At 41.3% G+C, this 25,990-nt stretch overlaps 1 protein-coding gene across 4 annotated transcripts in view; it reads left to right on the top strand.

Moving 5' to 3' along the window:
* Positions 1–25,990, top strand: part of STAU2 (staufen double-stranded RNA binding protein 2) — a 454,790-nt gene that overhangs the window by 239,617 nt on the left and 189,183 nt on the right. For all 4 annotated transcript variants that reach the window (XM_069731487.1, XM_069731485.1, XM_069731486.1 and 1 more), the window contains one exon: positions 16,045–16,182. In XM_069731487.1, coding sequence (XP_069587588.1) covers positions 16,045–16,182 — 138 coding nt within the window. The remainder of the gene's footprint in view (positions 1–16,044; positions 16,183–25,990) is intronic.

The raw sequence follows: 25,990 nt of genomic DNA, 5'->3' as shown, positions 1-25,990 counted from the left end.
GAGCTACAAGCTTTCAGCTATATGGGCTCAAAGAATAAAGCTGTCTTATCAATCTTAATACACAGTGATTGGCATAAAAAAAATTCCTGAATTGCTGTTTTTTGTACATTCTGCCTAAATCCAAATAGAAAGCAATAAAAAAATTGTATTTGCCCAAAAATGGTGCAAAAAGAAACTTCAACTCCTCCTGCAAAAAAATAAGCCCTCACATTGACTCTGGCAGAAATATAGAAAAATTATAGCTCTCAAACTCTGGGGATGCAAAACCTTTTTTCTTCGTATATATATATAAAAAAAAAAATTAGTGTGTGATAGCAGCCAAACCTATAAAAAAAGATATAAATCTGGTATCGCTGTAATCGCACTGACCCGAAGAATAAAGTCATCTGATCACTTATACCGCAAGAAGAACAGCGTAAAAAATAAAACTAATTCTTCACCTGCTGTTGTTTTTTTTACATTTTGCCTCCCAAAGATCTCAGTAAGACTCGGGTCACATTTATCCTGTGTTCTACGCTGAGCGCTTACACCATTGTTGCCTTGTAAATCTCTGAAATACAAGATTCCTTATAATGAGGAAGATGTAGATCGCATCATTTGGAGATTTATATGGAAACCCCAATGTAAGTGCTTAGAGTAGAGTGCCAGATAAATGTGATCCCAAATGTTATGTAAAATATTCCCAATAAAAGCGTCAACTCAATCCACAAAAAAAGCAAGTCCCCACTCAGGTCACCTGTCAATGGAAATATAGGGGGCTTCCACTTTACTGGTAGTACAAAGGCTCTGGAAAAGCAACATGGCTCCTGACACCCCAAAAGAAATCCAGCTAATTCTGCACTCCCAAATCCAAATGCCCCATCTGAGCCCCAATGTGCCAAAACCGCAGGTAGCGTCCGCATGTTTGCCATTTTTGCTGCCCTCATAATATATGGATGTGTGTCTCCAGAAGCATGAGCTGGGCACAATGTGTGGGCACTATAATGGCAGCCTCTACCCCCTGAGGATGCTTCATCTCTGCATGCACTGGGATTCTCAAACAGTGTCTGAAAAAGGAAGTGGGAGGGAGGGGAAGCAGTAAGGATACCGTCTCACAGTGACACTTTGGTCGCTACGACGGCACGATCCGTGATGTTCCAGCAATATACTTATGATCTCGCTGTGTCTGACACGCTACTGCGATCAGGGACCCCGCTGAGAATCGTACGTCGTAGCAGATCGTTTGAAACTTTCTTCCGTCGTCAAATGTCCCGCTGTGGCGGCATGATCGCATCGTGTAACAAAGGTGTGCGCGATATTGTATACGATGTAATGGGTGGAGGAGCTTGATACGTAGGAGCACCAAATTCTCCACCTCCTGTGTGCTGATTGGGCGGTACAATACTGTGCGCTCATTCGACAGACGTGGTACTATTGTTCCCGGCCGATAAAACCGCGGCTCTCGAGCGCTGTATTCTTTTGAAAGCTGAGGTGGCGTCGGGAACAATAGCGCTCAGGTGACAATTTTTCCAACCAATGCGTGCACAGTAACCAATGGCCAATCAGCACATTACAGGTGTAGTTAGCTAGCAGCACAACACGCCCCTCGTGAACAACGTCACGCATAGATTATGCAAAATGTGCTCTGAATTGTGAGAGCACCTCCTGTGTGACATGCCCGTACGACTGTCCCGTACGACTTCAACATCACAAATACGTCATGAAATTATGCCTCCAGCGCCGTGCATTGCAAAGTGTGACCGCAGTCTACGACGCTGGAGCGATAATAGAGCGACGCTGGAGCGTCACGGATCGTGCCGTCGTAGCGACCAAAGTGCCACTGTGAGACGTTACCCTTAGATGTTCTAATTTGGTAAGGATAGGGCGCTTTTAATTAAAGTATATTAATAGCTTAGATTACGGCATTAAATAGGTATCTCGTACCTGTGGTATTCTGTTGGGCTGTGCACATGCCTGATTTTTTTTTTTCCTTATCAGACCCAGTGGTCAGCTGAAAATATTGTAGCCATGTCCTATTTTGATCTGAGGGTTGAATAAAAATCGGCAGTGCAAGTAAATGGGTCTGTATGATTTTCACTGAATGTTAGAATGGAGAAGGTGGAGAAACTTTTTTTTTTTTCTTTCCTACGAGAAACTTTTGACCCTTGGGCCACACTGTGATCAAATTTGGATCAATTTTCGATCCATTTTTTTCGTATATGGAAAAATCAGACATGTGAAGGAGCTCTTATCCAACATAAAAGGTTCTCTCATGATTATGATTCTTATCTGACTGCTGGGGTTTTTTGGATTGGCAAGTGGGATATTGGTAGGTATTATGGGTCAAATATACTTTGTTATTGGTTATTTATGGCCAGTATCGACTTTTCTTAAATAGTATGAAATTGCCTACATTAATGGTCACATGTTATCTTCCAGATTAATTTTTTCTCTTTATCTTCATGAGCTTCCCAAAGAGAACTTTAGAACTATGAGCAGTCTGTATGGCATTTCCTTCTAAAAGCAGCGCGTCAACAAGATTAGTCTGCATCTTGGCAATTACAACAAGATCCATGTTTCTTCTCATGTATGGCAATTATTGCAGTATTACTGATGCTATTAAGAGTACCAGACTCCCAAGAACTGGATGTCTTTCAGCCCACGTGCAAGAGCTAATTTTCAGCCATTAAAGCCAAACTAGACATGATTTAACAAGAAGGTGCCATCAGGTTGGGTCAGCGCTTAAGCTCAAGCAGTCTTCAGTTTTTCATTTTAACGAGACTGCCTTCTTAATGTCGTATATTTATTACAGCGCGTCTTCTGCCGCAACTTGCCCCTAAAGGAATCATTTTTTGTAATGGGCCTACAAAGCATGTTGCCAATGCTGGCTGGTAATGGCGTGTCGTTATGAGATATACAGCCCACTAACAAACCCATAAAAAAGTCCATAAAACAGACATTAGCACATTCACTGAAGTCTTCTTGGTCAGTTACATTGAAATACAAGCGGAGCTTACAGACTGCTACATTCAAGCTGTTCTAGGGGTCTGTCATCAGAAAATAAAGGATTTGCAACACCATTTAAAAGTCAATGATCTATTCCCTGCGCAGAGCTTTGCCTGAGTCTTTGATGGTGTCCAATACAAGAACACATCTAAATAGCATGTCTGAATTGACTTCATTTTGATAGAAATTAATTGTTGTTTTTTTGTTCAAAAATGCCGCTGAACACCCAACAGCAGAATAATTTCTCTTCTCCTATTACTTCTAATGCAAGTCACCTCTCGTGGCCTTTCCTGTGTGACTTGATATCCTTCCCCTGACCACATTCTCCATTTCTCTGTCACCTCTTTAAAGTGTCTGTCTCCTTCCACCAGGATTATAAGCGGTTTCCACTATCGTGTTTGCCCCCTTATCACCAAGAAGTATTTTAATGAGGTATCATAAGTAAATTCTTAGTTTTGGACTTGCTTGACTCATACTTTAATATCCTCTTGATCCCCTAACATATGACTGGCTTAGTTAGTAGAGGAATGAGCTTAAAGTACGGTAACTCATACCAGGCTGCTTGTTGCTGTTTTGGCAAAATGTATACACAAAGTGTCTGAAATTTTGGTCCATAGTCGATAATTTCCAAATAACGATCATAAAAGTAGTTGTCCAATTAGTAAACTTCCTGTATCATTTTGTTATTGGCCTGTCTTCTCAACATATCAAAATGATTTATACAGGTGATGCTAATCAATGGATAACTCTTCTCCTCAGTAAAGTCTATATAGTTTGCTACTCAGTTTTCCCAAACTCCCAAATATTCTCCCTAATGGTTCAACAGTATGATCAGCATCGCTTCAAAACAAGATGAATTCTTAAGTTATTCATTTTTTAAAGAGCAGGAGTTGCCTTCCAGCTTTGTTAAAGCACTGAATAGTACATCTGTTTAGTTTTGGGCAATTTTGTTCATGGTTACTCATTTTCTTAGTAACCGATTTGAGTAAGAAATGGCTTGAACTATTAATGACTTGACATAAAGCAAGTTTAAATAGTTAGTTGCAGCCATGGAAGGATTACTGACAGGTCACGTGCCCTTAGAGGTCCACCAGCATGGCCTGCACCATCTACGTGACTCCTTCTGCATCATTAAAGTCAATTGCTGCATCAGCGCAAACGTCCGGATCCCATTAAGATGCAAGCCCCAACGAAGCCACTGACAGTAGCCTAAAACTCAATGTGAACATAGCCTTTAAATTATGCCAGACAAACAATAAATTAGTAAAATTGTTATATGTGAGATTGATATTGCACCTGTGACTGACATCGGGAGACTTGGCTGTGATCATTCTTAGTAAATTGTCACTGTTTCATTTTCTACTGTTTTCTCACACGACTATGTAAGGTATAATTCCGCTGATTATACCACTATGGGTTTGGCGTTCGACCTCTGGAACCCTTAGTCTTGCGCAAGCAAATTACATAGTCCTTGTCTTTCTCTTCTACGTTGGTTGTCATGCATAGTGTATCTTCATTTAGGTTCTAAAAACCATTTGCAAGATTGTTGTAAGTAATAATTTGCATATGTTATGCGAAAAGGACCTGATGTTACATTTTCAATAGGTACAGAAAGAACAGAAGTCCAAAAGTCAATTGTTCTGTTAAGTCATAATTACTTATTAAAACGTTTCCATTGATCCTGATATACACCTTTTAAGTTGTCTCTAAATTTGTTCCATTCTGAAATGTATTTTAGGTATTGTTAAAGGGACGCTGTCAGCATAGAATATCTGTACTAACCCAAGTACAGATGTTCTGAGAGCTGCAAACACTTCCAGGGCTTTGCCTCCTAGCCCTGGTGTTGAGTATCTAGTCCACTGCCTCTGGCTAACTAGAATTGTCTCCACGCCTATTCAAACCCACTTAGGAAAATGCCCTGATCTCCATCCTTTTGATAACCAGAAAGGGATTCAAACTGGGTTTAAAGGTGTTGGCATTACTTGACTCACTGCTTTGTGGGTTAGATCGCTTCATTTGGAGTCAGGCTAACTTCAGCTGGTACTCTCAGCCTGTTGCTATTGCTCTGCAGCTACTCGCTTGGCCTGGGCCTGTTGCTCGCAAATGCGCACTCTGCTTGGCATTCTCGTAGTACAGTGTTTGTCCTTGTAAATGGGGCGTTCCTCACAAGGATTCCACTGGTCCATACGTGCAAGGGTTAAAGCAATACAGACACTTGCTCTAATGAAATAAAATAATCCCACTGCTGCCACTAATTTGTCAGAAATCCCATTCGCTCACGACTCGCTTGCCTTGTATGTGACCAGAATGGCAGGCTCCGCTTGCCACTTGTTCATCCACTCACCTATCACAATAGGCTATTAACATCCCAACATCCATGCCACACTTGACGCTGCCACCTCTTACCATTTTACCAGGCCAGAGAGACACCTGCAGTGGGCAAACAACTGGTACACATGCACACCTAGCTTTCTCGACCTCCTGAATGGTTTACTACTTGCACTTTGGCTACAAGGTAACACAACCAAGCTATTTTCTCGCCTCGAAGATCGTAGGTACATGATAGAAATACAGAACAAATGTATCAAATTTTAGATTTAATATGCAAAAAGAGTGCTTAAAAAGGTTAAAAAAGGTGAAATAACAAGACGTACATAAAACAAATAGTCAATTAAAAAGGATAAATGAAGAAACATTACACAATGGTATCGTGAGACTCTGTTGAAAAGGTTGCTGTACAAAACTATCATACGCATGTGATTCTTCCAGATTAGACTGGTATTCTGTAGATGACTTGTTATCAAGGGTCTCGCCAGACTCCTCACTCATTCCTCAGCTGAGATAAGAGTGGCACAGCTGATTAGATTAGATCCTAATTCAGCTTTAGCCTTCTTTCCTGGTGTGGGTCATATTTTGCTCCAGCAATCTCCTAGAAAACAATATGGCCGTAGTTTTATGAATGTTAATTCCTTAATTCAAGGAGATATTGTACCCCTGTGGCTTGTCAGCTACGAAAACCTCTGTGATTTTACCCAGAGATTCGAATATGGTCCCTGATCATGGATATATCAGTGATTGATGCACAAGGGAGATTATTTGCATGTTCCTTGTGCATTCTGGGAAGTGGAGTCGCCGCGAGTCTGTGGATCTTTGGGTGTAGCTGGATCAAGCTGCTTGGAGTAAATTGGCAAACCAGAAATTGAAGCTTGAGGGAGATAATTTGCATATTCCTTGTGCATTCTCGAAAGAGTGAAGAGTCACTGCGAGTTTGAGGATCTTTGGGTGTAACTGGTTCAAGCTTCTTGGAGGAAATCTTTTATGTGATTCCAAAGAAATTCAGTTTCTTCAACATGGAGAAGGAGATCACCCATATAGTCTACTGCAATGTGTGCTATATGTTTACAGACTTGCCAGAGGAAAAGACAAGCTTTGCATGCTAGAAATACAAGCTTGAGTCTTCAGGAGAGAATAACTACACTGAAGCTCATCAAGAAGATGAGGATTTCCTTGACAGAGCATAAAAATCTCTTCAGAATGTTGCAAGAGAAGAACCTTTCAGAGCTCCTGCAGAAGCTAATGACAGACTGTTCAGAATGTTAGGAAGAGGTGCACCTTTCAATCTACCTGCTGAAGAAGAGAAATGGAAGTATATGACCCAAATAAGCAGGAGGATGAGGCAGTCGGCACCCATACCACTGGAGAATCGCTACCACGCTCTTGCACAGGACAAGAATGAAGATGTACATTGAAAACGTGCTTTGCCCACAAAGACCCCAGTAACAATTCAGAAGCCTCCTGAAGGGAGAAAATGAAGTGCTGTGATGAAGAAGGAAAGGAGTGGTGGTCGTGGGGGATTCCCTACTGAGAAAAACAGAAGCCGCTATCTGCCAACATTACCTCTCGAGAACTGTGTGATCTTCCTGGTGCCCAAATCAAATATGTCTGATAAGGTATCAAGACTCTTGAGTGCTAAAAATGACTCGGAAACTATATGCAGACGCTTTGAAGACCTAGACCGGAAAGTGAAGAAAGTGGGAGCGAAGGTAGTCTTCTCATCTATCCTCCCAGTTGATGGACATGGACCAAGGAGATTGAACTGGATTCTACAGGTGAACTGGCTACGTAGATGGTGCCGTGAGCAACGTTTTTGGTTTCTTGACCATGGATTGAATTACCTGTATGATGGACTACTTGCTAAAGATGGGTTGCATCTTACAAAAAAAGGAAAGCACATATTTGTAATAATAATAATAATTTGATTAGATACCGTGCTACACTCATTAGGAGAGCTTTAAGCTAGAGCAATAAGGGATGGGAAATATATCGCCAGGAAAACAAATATGCAGCTAATGAATTCTTTTGAGAACCCTTCTATAAGAAGTGGACATAAAGTTCAAAAACCACAAACTCTGAATGAAAATAGAGGAGAAAGAGAAACCGACTACAAACTAAAATGTGTCTACACAAATGCACAGAGCATGGGAAACTAGGAGAATTGGAATTGCTAACATAGGAAGAGATATGATGCCATAGTCATAACTGAAACTTGATCGGATGATACACATGATTAATAATTAATTTTTCTATAGCGCCAACATATTCCGCAGCACTTTACATTTTAGATGGGACTTGTACAGACAATAAACATTACAGCATAACAATAAACACACAGATCAAAACAGATACCAAGAGGAATGAGGGCCCTGCTCGCAAGCTTACAATCTTTGAGGGAAAAAGGGGAGACACGAAAGGTGGATGGTAACAATTACTTTCATTGTTCGGACCAGCCATAGTTTAAGAAATCGGGTGTTCATGTAATGCTGCATGATCCGGTTATCAGCCTAACTATGCAACAGTACCAACACAGAGGGCTATTAAATGCATAAAGCATGTGAGAACATGATACAAGGAACCTGGTTATGGTAAAAATTTTGAATGGGCAGCAAAGGGCTAGTTATATTGTGTTGAGGCAGTAGGCCATTCTGAAGAAATGCATTTTAGGGCACCCTTAAAACTGTAGGTATTGGGGATTAATCAAATTAACCTGAGTAGTGTATTCCAAAAAATTGGCGGAGCACGTGACAAAATCTTGGAGATGGGAGTGGAAGGTTCTGATTATTGAGGATATTAACCTCAGGTCATTATCAGAACGGAGGGCATGGGTAGGGTGGTAAACTGAGACGAGGGAGGAGATATAGGGTGGTGCTGAGCCATGGAGTGCTTTGTGGGTAAGGGTAATAAGTTTATACTGAATTCTGGAGTGAATGGGTAACCATTGTAATGTCTGGCGCAAGGTAGAGGCATCAGTGTAATGGTTGGTGAGGAATATGATCCTAGCTGCAACATTCAAGATTGAATGGAGAGGGGAGATTGTGGTAAGAGGGAGACCGATTAGTAGGGAATTACAATAGTCCAGACGAGAATGAATAAGAGAAACAGTATAAGTCGAAAGTAAGAAAGGGTTGAATTTTACAAATGTTTTTGAGATGCACATTACAAGAGCAAGCCAGTGATTGGAATACAAACTTTGAAGGCTACAACTTACTTATCAGAAACAGGATTAGCAAGAGGGGAAGAGTTTTTACATTGTATGTTAGGAAAACTCATATCTTCACACAGATTCAAGTTTCAGAAACTGCTAGCTCTGCAGAAACTGGGTAAGAATACAAGGAGAGAAGAACAGAAAGGACACTATTGTGGTTGTTTACTGTAGGCCACCTGGACAGACTGAAGATATGGATGAAATCTTTTTACATCAGATGTCTCGGTTCTCAAAAAAGTGGACCATAGTGGTCATGAGGTGGATATTTATTGGGAATCTCTCTCAGGCAAAAGTAATGGGCCCAGAAAATTCTTATCTTCTCTTGCCGACGACTTTATCTTTCAAATGGTAGAAGAGAGAGCAGAGGATCTGCAATCTTGGACTGTATTCTTACCAACAGGGAGGAAATGGTTGAGGTGGCTGTAAATTTAAGAGGCAGCGATCATGCTATCCTGGAATTTTGGATTACAAGAGGAGGAAGACCAGCGAGGACTTTAAAGTTGGACTTCAGAAAGGCAGATTTTAATGGACTCAGAAAGCGGGTAGTCCAATGGCTAGATATTCTAAAGGACAGAAATGGCCAAGAAGGATGTGAAAATTTGCTGAATGAAATTCTTACTGCACAATTGGTAACCGTCCTGAAAAGGAAGAATTGGAAGCATTTAAAGAGAAAAGGATGTATCAACTCCGAACCTAATCACTTGTTTAAAAATATGAAAAAAACATATATATTAAATAGAAAGAGGGGGCATATCTAAAGAAGAAAATAATTTGCATGGAATGCAGGGCAATTGGTAGAAGAGCTAAAGCCAGTATTGAAGTAAGGCTTGCAAGGGAGACCAAAAGCAGTAAAAAAGCATTTTTACAGGCTGAAAATGGTGAAGTGGTCTAAAATGATGTTGAGAAGGCCAAACTTTTAAATTCCTATTTTGCATCTGTTTTCTCTAAGAAAGTAATTGTAACATCAACTGATCTTCACGAGACCATCAAAGGAATACATTAATCCACTCTGTCCATAAACTGAGAGATGGAGAGTGAGCACTTTGCTAATTTTAAATTTAAATCTCTTGGTCCAAATGAATTACATCCTAGGGTACTGAAATAGTTAGCAGAGGAAATTGCAGAACCACTAGCCAGAATCTTTGAAATGTCCCAGAAGATTGGAGAAGGGCAAATGTTGCCCCGATCTTCAAAAAAGGAAAGATGGAGCCAGGATATTACATGCCAGTTAGCCTTACTTCTATACCAGGAAAGATCTTTTAACAAATTATTAAACAGCATGTATATAAGTACTTGGATAAGAATACAGTAATTAACCAGAGCCAGCATGGATTTTGTGGCAAACAAGTCATGCCAGACTAATGTAATATCCTTCTATGATGGAATCACTGACTGGGTGGTTCACGGAAACGCGGTAGATATAGTATTTCTCGACTTCAACCAAGCATTTGATAAAGTGTCTCATACTATCCTTACAGAAAAAATGACCAAGTATGAGATTGACAAGGCAATGGTTAGGTGGATTCATAACTGGCTCAGCGATCGTACTCAAAAGAGTGGTGGTAAATGGTTGCACATCCAATTGGAAGAGTTTCAAGTGCGGTACCACAAGGCTCTGTCTTGGCCCCAGTGTTGTTCAACATTTTTATAATGATCTAGATAAGGGAACTGAAGGTAAACTAATCAAATTTGCAGACAATGCAAAGCTAGGGGATAGCTAAAGGTACCGTCACACTAAGCGACGCTGCAGCGATACCGACAACGATGTCGATCGCTGCAGCGTCGCTGTTTGGTCGCTGGAGAGCTGTCACACAGACAGCTCTCCAGCGACCAACGATGCCGGTAACCAGGGTAAACATCGGGTTACTAAGCGCAGGGCCCCGCTTAGTAACCCGATGTTTACCCTGGTTACCATCGTAAAAGTAAAAAAAACAAACACTACATACTTGCCTTCCGCTGTCTGTCCCCGGCGCTGGACTTTCCTGCACTGGCTGTGAGCACAGCTGCCGGAAAGCAGAGTGGTGACGTCACCACTGTGCTTTCCGGCTGGCCGGCGCTCACAGCCAGTACAGGAAAGCACAGCGCCGGGGACAGACAGCGGAAGGTAAGTATGTAGTGTTTGTTTTTTTTACTTTCACGATGGTAACCAGGGTAAACATCGGGTTACTAAGCGCGGCCCTGCGCTTAGTAACCCGATGATTACCCTGGTTACCAGTGAAGACATCGCTGAATCGGCGCCACACACGCCGATTCAGCGATGTCTGCAGTAAGTCCATTGACGAAATAAAGTGCTGGACTTTCTGCAGCGACCAACGACATCACAGCAGGATCCTGATCGCTGCTGCGTGTCAAACTGAATGATATCACTAGCCAGGACGCTGCAACGTCACGGATCGCTAGCGATATCGTTCAGTGTGACGGTACCTTAACAATAGAGAAGACAGAGAAGGATTCAGAAGGATCTAGATAAGCTTGAATAATGGGCAGTGATGAATAGAATAGTATTTAACAGGAAGAAATGCAAGATTCTACATCTGGACTAGAAAAATGAAGATTACATCTACAGAATTAAAGGAATAGAACTGAGAAACAGCATATGTGAAAGAGACTTTGTATACTAATAGATCAGATGGCACATGAGTCAAGTGTGATGTTGCAGCAAAAAAGGCCAACCGTTCTAGGAAAAGCATAGTCTAAATCACGTGAAGTAGTTATCCCACCCCTCCTTGGTCAGGCCTCATCTGGAATACTGTGTCCAGTACTGGGAAAAACATTTTCAAAAAAGACATTGAAAAACTGAAGCTAGTTCAGAGCAGAGCTACCAGTATGGTGAGTGGACTGCAAAGTATGTCCTAAGAGGAGCGATTAAATTATATGGTAATGTTTAGCTTGCAAAAAAGAAGGCTAAGAAGAGACTTAATAGCGGTCTACAAATATCTGAAGTGATATCACAATATAAAGGAATCATCCTTATTCTCATTTCCACAAGGAAAGATGAGAAGCAATGGAATGAAATTGAAAGGGAGCAGACACAGATTAGATATTAGAAAAACGTTTTGACATTGAGGGTGATCAATAAGTGAAACAGGCTACCGCAAGAGTTGGTCAGTTCTCCTTCAATGGAAGTCTTCATAGAGGCTGGACAGACATTTGTCCGAGATGGTTTAGTGAATCCTGCTCTGCATTGAGCAGGAGATTGGACACAATGACCCTTGAGATCACTTCTAACATTCTATGAGTTTGTAAAACTAGAATTCCAAGAAGTATCATTTCTCCTTGCAGAGATTGATATGCTAAGCATGCCGAGATGAGGAGACTTAAAACCGCAATGCTCCTCTGGGAAATATGCAAATTGTCTATTCAGAGAAGAATAGGACTAGAACTCTAGTGCCACCTGTTGGAGATTCTGTTGAGATTCTGGTTTGGCTTTTATCCCAAGTCTTGTGACAAGGCTCGTTAAAGGGTCGACATTGACTTTTAGGATTGCTGCTTCCAATAGGTGGCACTAGAATTCTAGTCCTCTTCCTCTCTGAAGAGACAATTTGCACAAAACTAGAATTATAATACAAAGAAACTTAACATACTGTTTTACCTTGTCCTTTCTATGGAGTGCAGAGTGACTGTATAATCTGAAAGCATTGATGTCCCCGCGTTTAACACCCATATGCCAGGGAGGCATACAGGGAGACATTTGCTGGCCTCAATGGTTATCCACCATTGACAGCCACGTGTTAATTACTCTGTATACACATTTCATGTCAGCTCTTCATCAGATAACCTGCTTCAGTTACCTGTGCACAGGAAGTACAGGCAGTGATCAAATGCAGACAGCCTGGGATCTGTACAACTCAACACCCCACTTATGACAGTGGGCACCAAGCATGTAGTCTCCTTTTTTTGTCTCAAAAAGACATAGCAGTTGGTAGCAAAAATTTCAAGTTTTGACTCAGACTATACTACAGATATCTACTGATCTACTGTCCAGTCCTTTGTGCTGCTTGGTGAAACAAGTCTCTCTGTTTATAGTCTTCAGTAGTGACTTCTTTGCCGCAATTTGAATAAAATACCTGCTTTTCAGTGTCTTCTGTACACTTGATGTTGAGGACTTTTATCTGAGGTGCTGTCAATTTTTCCCTTTCTAAGGATTATAAATCTGAAGAAATTATCCTTTTCTGGAGTGGTCCTCATAAGAGCTAGTTTCATCATTGAGATTGATGGTTTTTATGACTTCACCTTCAAGGTTCTGGCAATTTTCCGGCTTGATTGACCTTCTAGTTTTTAAGTAATGATGGACTGTTGTTCCTCTTTACTTGAATGGTTCCTACCATATTCTGGCTTAGAGCAGTTGTGGAATAGTACTCAGTACCGTATGGAACTGTATACTAACAAACTCTGAAAGACAGACCTGATGCTCACAAAGAATCTTTGAATGCCAGCGATTCCACAAATGTACTCCTCACCAGGCACATCTGCTCATTAGAAGCAATTACGTGTGACTACCTGATGAATCTGTGTGAATACAAAGGGGATGTAAAGCTGTCATCAGTGTAAAAAGAGGTATCTGAAGTAACTGAAGGTTTGTAGGCAGATTTCTGCCTTTATTTGTATGTACGGAAAAACCTGTCAATTCAGGGCAGTGGGCGGAGAGCCAACCACGCTGGAAACTAGTTGCACAGGCAGGTCCCCAGAGGCATTTAGTGTTTTTTTTTTTTTATAATATGCCGCATAATTTCACAGTCAAACATACCTTGCTGAGTTTATACATCCAGTGCCTGCATGCTACCCAAGCTATCGGGCTCTCTTTAATACATTCTGATTTGTTTCACAAATAGTTTACACTTTGATTCCATATATGTATCTTCATGGTTTTGTTGCCTTCAGTTTGAATCTGCAATGTGTACATTATTATTATTATTATTTATTTATTTATATAGCACCATTGATTCCATGGTGCTGTACATGAGAAGGGGTTACATACAAGTTACAGATATCACATACAGTAAACAAACTAACAATGACGGACTGATACAGAGGGGCGAGGACCCTGCCCTTGCGGGCTTACATTCTACAGGATTAACAGAAAAAGTTGACAAACATAAGAATAAGGAAATCGATTGCATGAGCAGGTGAGTCTAAACTTTTGACAGGTGCTGTACAAACTTCTGGGAAATTATCATATAACAGATTAAACCAAGCTGGAGCTATCTGGCAATGCCTACCAGTGTTCTGTTTATAGACTATGAAATGAAGTCTGTAAAGCAATATGCACATGTGAAACATGGTGGAAGATCCATCATTTTGAGGGGCTGCTTTGCTGCCTGAGATCTTAAACTTGTTACAGAAACCATAAAATTGGAGGATTGTTAGAACATTTTAGAGCAAAATGTGCTTCCAAGTGTCAGCTTGGTCTGAGTTGAATAACTGGTAACAGAGCAGGATATTGACTTAAAGCGTAAATCCAAAAGTAGCTAAGAATGTTTAAAAAGGAAAAAAAATGCACTGTTCTAAACAGGCGAGTATTGAGTCCTGATCTCAATCTAATTTAAAATATTAGAAGAGCTGACCTTTGCTTTTGGGTAAAAAATCCCAGCAAACCTCTTCCACTGCTATTCTCTTAACCTATACCAATTAGATAAACCATACACAGGGTTAATAGATCCCAACCCCTGTGCCCATCCGGAAATAAATATAAATCGTCCCATGCAAAGAATATAAAAGCCTATAAATAAATTTTGCATAACAGAACTAGAATAATAAAAAATGATGAACTTTATTAATAATAACACTTAAAATCATAAACAATATTAACAATGGTGAACAGTACCAAATGAAACAGGACACCATAGACCAGAGGAAAGTTATATCCAAAGATTCTGACCCATACCGCAAAAGTATAAATACTCCTTGTGACTAATTAATACCTGATGCCAAAAGAGGACATAATAATCTTAGAAAAGCCACACACAGGTTAATGAAGAGATGGCATAGTATTGGTGCATATAGTATAGTAATAATTGCCTCTGGTCTGATGGTGCCACAGCCCGTACGTGTATTTCGGCTGCATGTGCCTTCTTCCGGGGGAGTCTCTTAACCTGTAGACAGAAACAAGACACCCACAGATGGCTGCAAAAACAATTTGGAGTCCCTTCCAAAGGTTGTGGGACTAAGTATTATGGAAGGGTACTTTTAATCCTGTCCATGTGATAAACTACCTTTTTTTTTCTTTATTAATGACTGTGTGGTGACATGTCAACTTTTTCTGTTGATTTGTATTTGGACAAGCTATTAAATCATTTTCATGATGCCCAGTAGGTACATATCTTCTTATTTCTGACAATATTGTTGTTTATTTTAGTAATTTTTTTTATAGTAACCAAAAATGTTGCCCACAGCCTGCAAATTTTTTTATTTTTTTTATTTCTGGATGGTGGAAGGAAAGGTGCACAAGGAAAGACTAGAAGCAATGGGATGAAACTGAATGGGAGGAGACACAGATTAGATATTAGAAAAAACGTTTTGACAGTTAGGGTGAACAATCAATGAGTGGAACAGGCTGCCATGAGAGGTGATGAGTTCTCCTTCAATGGAAGTCTTCAAACAGAGGCTGGACAGACATCTGTCTGGGATGATTTAGTGAATCCTGCATTGAGCATGGCTTGGACCAGATGACCCAGGAGGTCCCTTCCTGGACTGGATTGAATTTGCATCAGGAAAAATTGTATAAATTAATGCAGTTCAAAAAAAAGTTAGTGGTTGTCCATGTTTGTAATGAAAGTCTGTGATCACTGACTGCAGACTGTTGAATCTTCACAGTGTACACTGTCCGGATTCTCTGGTGATGGTGGCGAGAGTAGTTGGTCATGTCACCACGAGCATGTGATACTTCCAGCCATGTTCAGACTAGACGTAAGCAGACTGCTCAATTCACTTGTAGTAAGTGATTCAGCGAACGTCTAGTCTGAATGAGAACAGCGGTATACATATAACGTACTTGTGGTCACATGACTGCCCGGTATTGCTGACTGTTTCGGAGAATCCTGACAGTGCACTGTTCGTGCATTGAAAGATTTCAAAAGTCTGCAGTCACCTAGAGTGACTGCGGACTTTCGCCACAAACCTGGACAACCCTTTTAAGTATGGGCACTTGAACGAGAACCTCATCTTGTCTGGCCCTAACAGGACCGCTGACTGGCATATCCAGAAATCTTAGATTAGCTTGGTCAACTACATATTTTCCTGAGTGAGGGGCTGGTGAAACATTGTAAGCAGTGGTCCTTTTTATTTTTTGACTGTTTTGTACTTGAGCACAAATCTTAGTGTCACTGAAGTGTATCACCCTATACCTCTGACATCTGTGGAACCTCCAGTGAGGTTGAATATGCTTCGTTAACGTTCCCCTTTAAAGTTAACTAGTAGAAAATTCCTTTAGCCACAAATTTGTACAATGTTGCACCTCTTATTGCTGCATCCAAAATGTTGGCCTCCATATATCTAATTACAATGATGTTTTACTCTAGGCCTCTCCGGAATATGGCCAGGGAATGAATCCAATCAGTCGTTTGGCTCAAATCCAGCAAGCTAAGAAGGAGAAGGAACCTGAGTACGTATTGCTGTCAGAAAGAGGAATTCAGCGCAGAAGAGAATTCATTATGCAGGTAATGTATCAAATGTACCTCTCTTTATGCCTTTTCACTTGTCAACATTATTGCTGCAATATAGAATTAAGACTCTAATTTTACACGGTCTGCTGGTTCTGTTCTCCATTGTTCAGTAAAATAAGTCATTTAGTCATAATGCCTGGTGTATGGTACATGGCCAGAGCCTTTATTGTCCAATAAGCCATCTATAAATGCGGTTAGTAGAGAACTGTCCATGTTTTACCACCTGTCCGAACAATGAAATCCCATGCATTGGAGAAATCTCTGCTCTCCCCCAATATAATGCTAAACCTGGAAACTACTGCTACACCTGAACAGATTAATATGCCCACCAGAGTTTTCACCAGTCTCCCAGATTTCTGACCAGTTTGTAAAACAGATATTTCGTGAATTTTTCTTATCTTGCATTTTTTTGCCTGGCAAATGCATGAGAGTAGGCGCACAATGAGAAGAATCCAAATAGGATTGAATAATAGTCCCATTTAGACGGATCGACAGACGTCCGCCGATGGGTAAACCTTTACCGATCGGCTGCTTAATGGCCTGTTTACACAGGCAGACCAAAGTGAACGATGCGCACTGAGTGACCTGTAATAGATCTGTGTGCACAGTCTGCATTGGTTCTCGGCAGCACGAGTTCTGCTTCCTCAGGATGTTTCACTTCCCAAAATGATGGCAGCCTGTTAACCTTTTAGTGTAATTATGAGGTTTAAGAACGCTTGTTCGTGATAATCTTTCAGTGCAGCTTTAGAGAAGGGGGTTAAAGGGTTATTCACATTTTTTTTTTAAAATGGGTATTGTGGGGATAGCATTAGTAAAAACAAGCATTTTTACAATTTACAGTTAAAATTTGCAGCTGTTAAGATATTAGCATTTCAGTTTATTTAAAGGGAACCTGTCACCTGAATTTGGCGGGACCAGTTTTCGGTCATATGGGCGGGGTTTTCAGGTGTTTGATTCACCCTTTCCTCACCCGCTGGCTGCATGCTGGCCGCAATATTGGATTGAAGTTCATTCTCTGTCCTGCTTAGTACACGCCTGCGCAAGGCAAGATTGCCTTGCGCAGGTGTGTACTGCGGAGGACAGAGAATGAACTTCAATCCAATATTGCGGCCAGCATGCAGCCAGCGGGTAAGGAAAGGATGAATCAAACACCTGAAAACCCCGCCCATATGACCGAAAACTGGTCCCGCCAAATTCCGGTGACAGGTTCCCTTGAAAGTGAACCTGACAGCTGGTACATGCTGTGCGATCCCCGGGCAGCGTGTATCAGGCTCTGGATGTCTGATTTCAGAAGGGTATGTTTTACTATGAAATGCTGCTGTGTTTCAGAGAAAAACTTACTTTAAAAGCCTCCAGAGATAAAACGACTCGGTTGACTAGTCAAAAAGGCGGGACCCTGGTGGCTTCTCCCCATTCGTTCCCTTCGAGTGACTGGCCTCTCCCGGAGAGTCCCTGGCAGCAGCAGGCGGGGAGAAGCCACCAGGGACCCACACACCTGTCTGACCAGACTCCAGTGCCGCAGCTTTTACATATGGTTTTTCTCTGAAGCCCTGCAGTGTTTCATAATCAAAAATGCTTGGCTGAAATCACACAGTCAGTGCCTGATACATGCTGCCCGTGGATCCCATTAAGCTCATTATGTAGGAGATTGACCACCGCTGCTTGTCTAGCAACAGTGACCAAACTTGCTCTTTTCTTTTGAGGTTATAACAAGTGATGAGTGCAAGCCCTCGTTACTACGGTTTGCCTAAGGTGCTCGGGTATGCACTGAGTTTTGTGGGTGCTCGAGTGAGATGTTTTGTGGCGGTCTAACTGCTGTGAAACATGCTACCGTGGGGATGCATCAAGTGGGGATTGACAGTGTTTGTCCAGCCGCGGGGATGCAACATCTCACTCAAGCACCCGCGATACTCGGTGCATACCCGAGCACCTAGGCAAACTCGCGAAACGGGCACTTGCACTCACCACTAGTTAAAAGCGCTAATTTGAACCTGACCTGGATCGCACTGTTGCCTCATAATTCTGTCCAGCTGCAGTGCTTACAAGGTGGTCGGCAGCGTTGGTCGGTCACCAAGGCAATCAACTGTAAACAAGTGTTACTATATCAAGAACAGCTGAAAATTGTAATAATTAGTCAATTGCAAAGGTTCTTGTTTCTACAAAACCATCTATAAAAATGGAAATAACCTTTTAAAGAGGGAAATTCTGAGATTTTTTTTTCTGCTTAGCAGTTTTGCAATGTCTCTATGTAGCCCCTCTCCCATATCCCAAATTTTTGTCTATCTGCAGTATATTTAAAGTGAGGATTTTGTTACACAGGGAGCAGGACACGTGATTTTAGAGATTAACTGTAATCTAAATATATCATGGTGATAAGGGCTCTATATCTTTTATCTGATGTGTCTGTTTTTAATTCTTTACATGCCAGACAGTGATTGTAATAAATTCTCTGGTCTGTACGTTGTTCCACATTTCTCTCCTGTGCACCAGGACATTGATTACCTGGATTACATAAACTCTTTTCTCAAAATAGGATCTTTGTTCTCCTTTGGCCTTAAATCGTTGCGATTATGAATAAACTGGCAATTATTCCTTTACTAGAACACCTCTATGACTGCTTGGTATTGTTTTAAACACTGTATTTACTGAAAAAGTAATGTTGAAATGCCATTGAATCAACTAGTACTCCCTGGAGGAACCTGAACGGAGCGGCAGCTTTAATGCTTGACCGCCATGCTATTCTACAAGTAGACGTACGCTGGGGAGGAGGGGGACTGAGGTACACAGGTCTTTTTGGTCTTATGTGGTCCCCAGTAGTTGGATTCCTACCAATCTAACAATCTAATCTAATGTACATGTCTCTATCTGGATTGTATGGGGAAATGTTTGTGTGTTTGTAAGTGCATGTAAAAGTGTATTGTGTATGTAAATAGGTGAACAAATATTTGTATTTTTGGGCACATTTACTAAATCTGTACGTGCTCTTTCACATCTGTGTTAAAGGGGTTCTCGGAGAATGAGATATTATGGTGTCCATGATATTTTTCAAACTGCAGCCCGTCCTAGTCCTGGTAGTGTGGGCTGCAGACTGAAGACATACAGCTCCTGAGATCTGCGTCTGAACTAACAAGGACTGTATCACACATCTCAGTCAGCCGGGAGCATGGCTGTCATATGTTAGGAAATATCTCTTCCTTGATGTGTGCGATGGAGTTATCTCCAGCTTCATCCTCCTCAGCATGTGTTTACCACTTGGGCGCAGTCCGTCTGTCAGACTGATGGAGGAGGTGGGTGAGGCGGGAAATGTTGCTGAGCACAATTTGGTTTAAAACATATTTCTTCACATATGCTCCCAGCTGCCAACTGGGTATGTGTGATACAGCTCTTGTCAGTTGAGACACAGGTCTCGGAAGCTGTTAGTCTTCAGTCTGCAGCCCATACAGACAGGTCACTAGTACGGTTGCAGTACAATTATACCAGAGATTACATTTTTCATTTCATTCCTGGAGAACCCCATTAAGGATTTCCATTTTTCTTTTCCATTTTAGACATTGCGCACCCTGATATAACTATACATCACAGTTGGGGAGCCCATGTGAAGAGCGGGTTCAGGAGCTGATGCTGCCGATACCTAGCAGAAGCCAGATGTGATACATAGCCAGCATCTCCCTGTAACAACAATGATCAGAGCTAGCCTCAATCACTTTAAAACCCACACTTTTTTTTATTTTATAAATACTATAGTAAAGTGCAGCATATACTACACTTCTAAAAAAAAACCCATATACCTGGTATGAAGGTGGTTGAAAGTAAACATACAGTAGAGACCAAAAGTTAGGACACACCTTCTCATTTAAAGATTTGTCTGTATTTTCATGACTATGAAAATTGTACATTCACACTGAAGGCATCAAAAACTATTAATTAACACATGTGGAATTATATACTTACCAAAAAAGTGTGAAACAACTGAAAATATGTCTTATATTCTAGGTTCTTCAAAGTAGCCACCTTAAGCTTTGATGACTTCTTTGCACACTCTTGGCATTCTCTTGATGAGCTTCAAGAGGTAGTCACCGGGAATGGTCTTCCAACAATCTAGTTCCCAGAGATACTTAGCACTTGTTGGCCCTTTTGCCTTCACTCTGCGGTCCAGCTCACCCCAAACCATCTCGATTGGGTTCAGATCTGGTGACTGTGGAGGCCAGGTCATCTTGTGTAGCACCCAATCACTCTCTTTCTTGGTCAAATAGCCCTTACACAGCCTGGAGGTGTGTTTGGGGTCACTGTCCTATTGAAAAATTAATGATGGTCCAACTAAACGCAAACCGGATGGAATAGCATGCCGCTGCAAGATGCTGTGGTAGCCATGCTGGTTCAGCATGCCTTCAATTTTGAATAAATCCCCAACAGTGTCACCAGCAAAGCACCCCCACACATCACACCTCCTCCTCCATGCTTCACGATGGGAACCAGGCATGTAGAGTCCACCCGTTCACCTTTTCTGCGTCACACAAAGACACGGTGGTTGGAACCAAAGATCTCAAATTTGGACTCATCAGACCAAAGCACAGATTTCCACTGGTCTAATGTCCATTCCTTGTGTTCTTCAGCCCAAACAAGTCTCTTCTGCTTGTTGCCTGTCCTTAGTAATGGTTTCCTAACAGCTATTTTACCATGAAGGCCTGCACAAAGTCTCCTCTTAACAGTTGTTGTAGAGATATGTTTGCTACTAGAACTCTGTGTGGCATTGACCTGGTCTCTAATCTGAGCTGTTGTTAACCTGCAATTTCTGAGGCTGGTTACTCGGATGAACTTATCCTCAGAAGCAGAGGTGACTTTTGGTCTTCCTTTCCTGGGACGGTCCTCATGTGAGCCAGTTTCTTTGTAGCGCTTGATGGTTCTTTCCACTGCACTTGGGGACACTTTCAAAGTTTTCTCAATTTTTCGGACTGACTGACCTTAATTTCTTAAAGTAATGATGGCCACTCATTTTTCTTTACTTAGCTGCTTTTTTCTTGCCATAATACAAATTCTAACAGTCTATTTAGTAGGACTATCAGCTGTGTATCCACCAGACTTCTGCACAACACAACTGATGGTCCCAGCCCCATTTATAAGGCAAGAAATCCCACTTATTAAGCCTGACAGGGCACACCTGTGAAGTGAAAACCATTCCCGGTGACTACCTCTTGAAGCTCATCAAGAGAATGCCAAGAGTGCAAAGAAGTCATCAAAGCAAAAGGTGGCTACTTTGAAGAACCTAGAATATAAGACATAATTTCAGTTGTTTCACAATTTTTGTTAAGTATATAATTCCACATGTGTCAATTCATAGTTTTGATGCCTTCAGTGTGAATGTACAATTTTCATAGTCATGAAAATACAGAAAAATCGTTAAATGAGAAGGTGTCCAAGCTTTTATTGTCTGTACTGTATATTTTTATTTTTTTGAGAAAATATTCCCAGAAATGTATATATTGTGTGTGTGTGTGTGTGTGTATGCGTACTACAAAGATAGGGAAACAGAAACGGATGTTGGAAAAGTAAACTATGAGCACTGCACAAAAGTAACATAGTGAGGCCCTTTTGTAGTGTGTGTGTACAAAAGGGCCTCACTACTTTACTTTTGTGTAGTGCTCATAGTTTACTTTTCCAACATCCGTTTCTGTTTCCCTATCTTTGTAGTAAGCTCAGTTCTATTCTTGTACATTTTAAGGTTGTTGTTTTTTTTTCAGTATGTATGTAGCAAGTATTTTTGTGCTCCTGTATATATGTAGTAAGCTTGACTCTGTTCTTGTATTTATGCAGTAAGCTTTGTTCTGTTCCCGTATCTATGTAATAAGCTCTTTTTTATGCCTGTATCGTTCTAGTAAGCACAGTTCTGCTATGTATTTATGGAGAAAACACTGTCATGATCCCATATTTATGTAGTAAACTTGGTTCTGTTCTCCTAGCTATGTTGCAAGTTCAGTTCTTGTCCAGCAGTTATGCGGTAAGCTTGATTGGTTCTGTTGTAGTATTCATGTAGAAAGCGCAGTTCTTCTCCAGTATCTACGGAATAAGCTGGATTCTGCTCCCGTATCTATTCCGTAAGCGTGGTTCTGTTACCCTATCTGTGTAATAAGCTCAATTCTGTTCTGTATCTATGCAGTAAGCTCAGTTTGGATACCACATCTAAGTATTAAACTTGATTGTTACCATATTTATGTAGTAAGCTTGGGTCTGCTACTGTATCTATGTTATAAGCTTGCTTCTGTTCTATCTATGAAGTAACCTGGATGCTGTTCCTGTATCTACAGTGTTTAGAATGCTTTGATCTGTTACTATATCTATGTACCAGCCACTGTTCTTTTTAAAGCTTGGTACCTCTGCGGCTTTATTGCTGCGGCCAGCGTTAAGAAGGCTAAAGATGGGCTGCTGCAACTTGTGGGCCAGTGCTTTGCGATTACTTCCCAGGTTCAAATGTGCCAGCCAGCCAGCCCATGGTAGGATCACATAAGTTACCATAGTGCAAACAGTGTATTTACTAAAGTTATCCATCTAGCATCAGTGAAACAAATACAGATAACTATTATGCTGGAGATTTGGCATCTTAAAAAGACCCTTTAGATATTCTACCTTATCGTGCAAGCTTTTTAGACAGCAGACATTATTTTCATGCTGGATTTTTAGTCTTGTAAGCTTGTCACAGTTTTCTGGCTAAGAATCAGCGCTGTGCTGCTGAGGTGGGGAATGGTTGATTCAGCTGTATGGTGAGTATTCCTGGGCCTTGCCCAGAACTGAGTTAAAGCTGTGGTTGCATCAGGCCACATGTACGGTCAATGTTGGAGCCCTTAGCGGAGCAGCCTGCTGTCATGTGGTGGGCCAACACCCACAACTTGATGACGACTATGTCGACCTTCTATTTTTTTTCCTTTTTTTCTGAATTGTGACCTATTACATGAATAAAATATAACTGTTTATGAAATTTATATATTAATTATTGCTTATTGCAACCACTCAGTACATAATGGGGAACATAAGAGCATTATGGATGTTCCAATACCGTTAGAGGAAAACTCTTTTTTATTACATTACAATGACTGATTTTCCAGGGTTGCCTTCAGCAGTGACAGAGAAATATTCGCAACAGCTGGAAAACTCTGGTGGCAATTATCAAGGTGAACGCAAATTCTTTTGGCTCCAAACAAACCTTTGGAATCCACGTTATTGTAGGTGGACAACAATGAAATGTTGTGATGATAAAACAGTTGGATGCTCACCAATCTAAGTATGCCAATGAACTTTATCAGTTGGGCCTCCATACTTTTCTATGCCGCCTGGGATGGTATGTGTTGTACAGTACTTTCCATCAGACGTATTGACCCATAAGGTATACAAATACACACAGGTTCTAAGTTCTACAATAAATCATTTAATCATTTTCACAATTGGATTTAATTTTCTAATGAGTTCATCAGTTTTTGGTTTTTTTTTAATTTTGCTTGCCAAAAGCAACGACATTTGAAAAGAATGTGACGTTGTAAACTAAGCCTAATTCATTACTTGTAACAAATTCTTTGTGTATCACGTCTACTGAATAAAATCACCAAAGATTCATAAGAATGGATAACTATTTGAAATATCTCCACACTGCATTGTTGTGAGCATTCCAAGGAATATATATATATATATATATATATATATATATATATTTTTTTTTCACTGCATCAGGTTTAATGTAATAAATAATAAGATTCCGTAATACCCTCCCTGTTTCCCAAATAAGACCTGTTTTGGCGTTAATATGGTCCATTCTTCCAGGTCCCATCCTTGACAGATTGAAAATCTCCACTCGGTCTGTCACTGGTGAGGCGATTCACCCATGCCAGTTATTCACTGGATATATCAGGTGTATTGAGGATCTGACCACAGCTTTTTCAAAGACCAGTCTACAATACCATGACATGGCCAGGCCATAGCTCCATTACTAAAAAAAATTAGCATTTGAATAAGTACAGTATGCAACTGAAGCTAAAGAGCTATTGTAGATCTTAAGCCTCTGTCACTCTGCATATATTTTATCACCCAGCACCGTCTCCTCTTGCTTGACTGCAGAGGCGTATCTAGGGTTTCTGCCACCCGGGGCAAGAATTCATTTTGCAAACCCCCCCCCCCCCCCCAAGGACTATTGCGATTTGCACACTTACACTTAGTCATGTACCCACGAGCTCCTCTCCCTAATGCTCTCAATGTTCAGTGAAAAACAGAGAGAAGCAGAAGAGAAGCTCATTGTCACAGGACCATAAGTATGAAAATCGTATATGAATGAAATGTCCATGTGATCACTACTGGAACCTGCAGAGCTGAATCCTGACATCTCAGGCTTCTGAATTCTCACAACGAATGCACTGCACACTTTTAGGATTCTTCCTTGCCGCTGGACAGTCCTGTCAGCACAAGCATGTGATTTGTATACTTCTGGCCACATTCCGACTAGATGTGCACAGCCTCGCTCACTTAATTTTCATTGAGTGAGGCCACACATGTCTAGTCAGCACGTGACCGCATGTATGTAAATCGCCAGCATGAGAGAATCCTGACAGCGTGCAGTGCGCACTCTGAGAGGTCAGAAGTCTGCAGTCACAAAGAATGACTACAGACTCATTACAAACCTGGACATCCCCTTTAATGCTCCTAACATAAATAAAAACATGAGAATTAGTCAGTATCACAAATAACAATTATATCCAGGTACCTTATAGATGACATCGTCTCTGGAGTCGTTCTCCTTCTTTTCTTCATCTTGTCCAGACCCCATTATTATTATTATTTATTTATATAGCACCATTGATTCCATGGTGCTGTACATGAGAAGGGGTTACATACAAGTTACAGATATCACATACAGTAAACAAACTAACAATGACGGACTGATACAGAGGGGCGAGGACCCTGCCCTTGCGGGCTTACATTCTACAGGATTATGGGGAAGGAGACAGTAGGTTGAGGGTTGCAGGATGAGTTTTCTCACCCACAGCTCGTCTCTGCAGACTTCGATCTTCTCCGCTCTTTTGTAGAAAATCTCCATACGATGCCCTTAAAGATAGAAGTGTCATTATAATGCTCCTGAATAAAAAATTGCCCCTCACTATATTGTCTGCACAAAATATGACCCCCACACTGCCCCTCTTATGGTACATGCTCTTCACACTGACCTCTCCTTTCTGTACCGCCCCCTTCTCACACTGTCCTCTCACACTGTGTCCCCCCTATAGGGCTCAGTATTTGTACTGTACTGTCATCACACTCCCCCCTCCTTGGTATACTGTCACCTCCTGGCTGTGCCCTTACACTGTCCCTCCATGCTACGCCCCCACTACTCAGTTTCTATTCTGTGCCCAATTACTTTTCTCCCCCATACTGTCTCCTCACACTATTCCCCTCCCTAATACTGTCTCCTCTCACATACTCCTGTTCACCATACTGTCTCCTCATATATTTACCCCCTCACTTTCTACACTGCCTGCTCACCTGACTCCCCATACTGTCTGCATACATCCCATCACCCTTACTCCCCGTACTGTCCACATACATTTTTCACATCGCTACTCATACTGTGTCCACCTACATTCCCCCGTTTGCTCCTCATACTGTCTGCACCCATCCCCCATACTGTTTCCTCATACATGCCCCCAATTCCCCCGTACTGTTAACTCATACATGCCCCCATTCTCCTCTACTTTTTCCTCATATATGCCCATTATTTTCCTCTACCCCACCCCATCATTGCTCTCTTCACCACCTCCATCTTTGCCTT

The sequence above is a fragment of the Ranitomeya imitator genome, chromosome 6 (assembly GCF_032444005.1).
Source record: "Ranitomeya imitator isolate aRanImi1 chromosome 6, aRanImi1.pri, whole genome shotgun sequence".
In the NCBI taxonomy this organism is placed as follows: Eukaryota; Metazoa; Chordata; class Amphibia; order Anura; family Dendrobatidae; genus Ranitomeya; species Ranitomeya imitator.
This window is presented reverse-complemented; position numbering and strand designations above follow the sequence as displayed.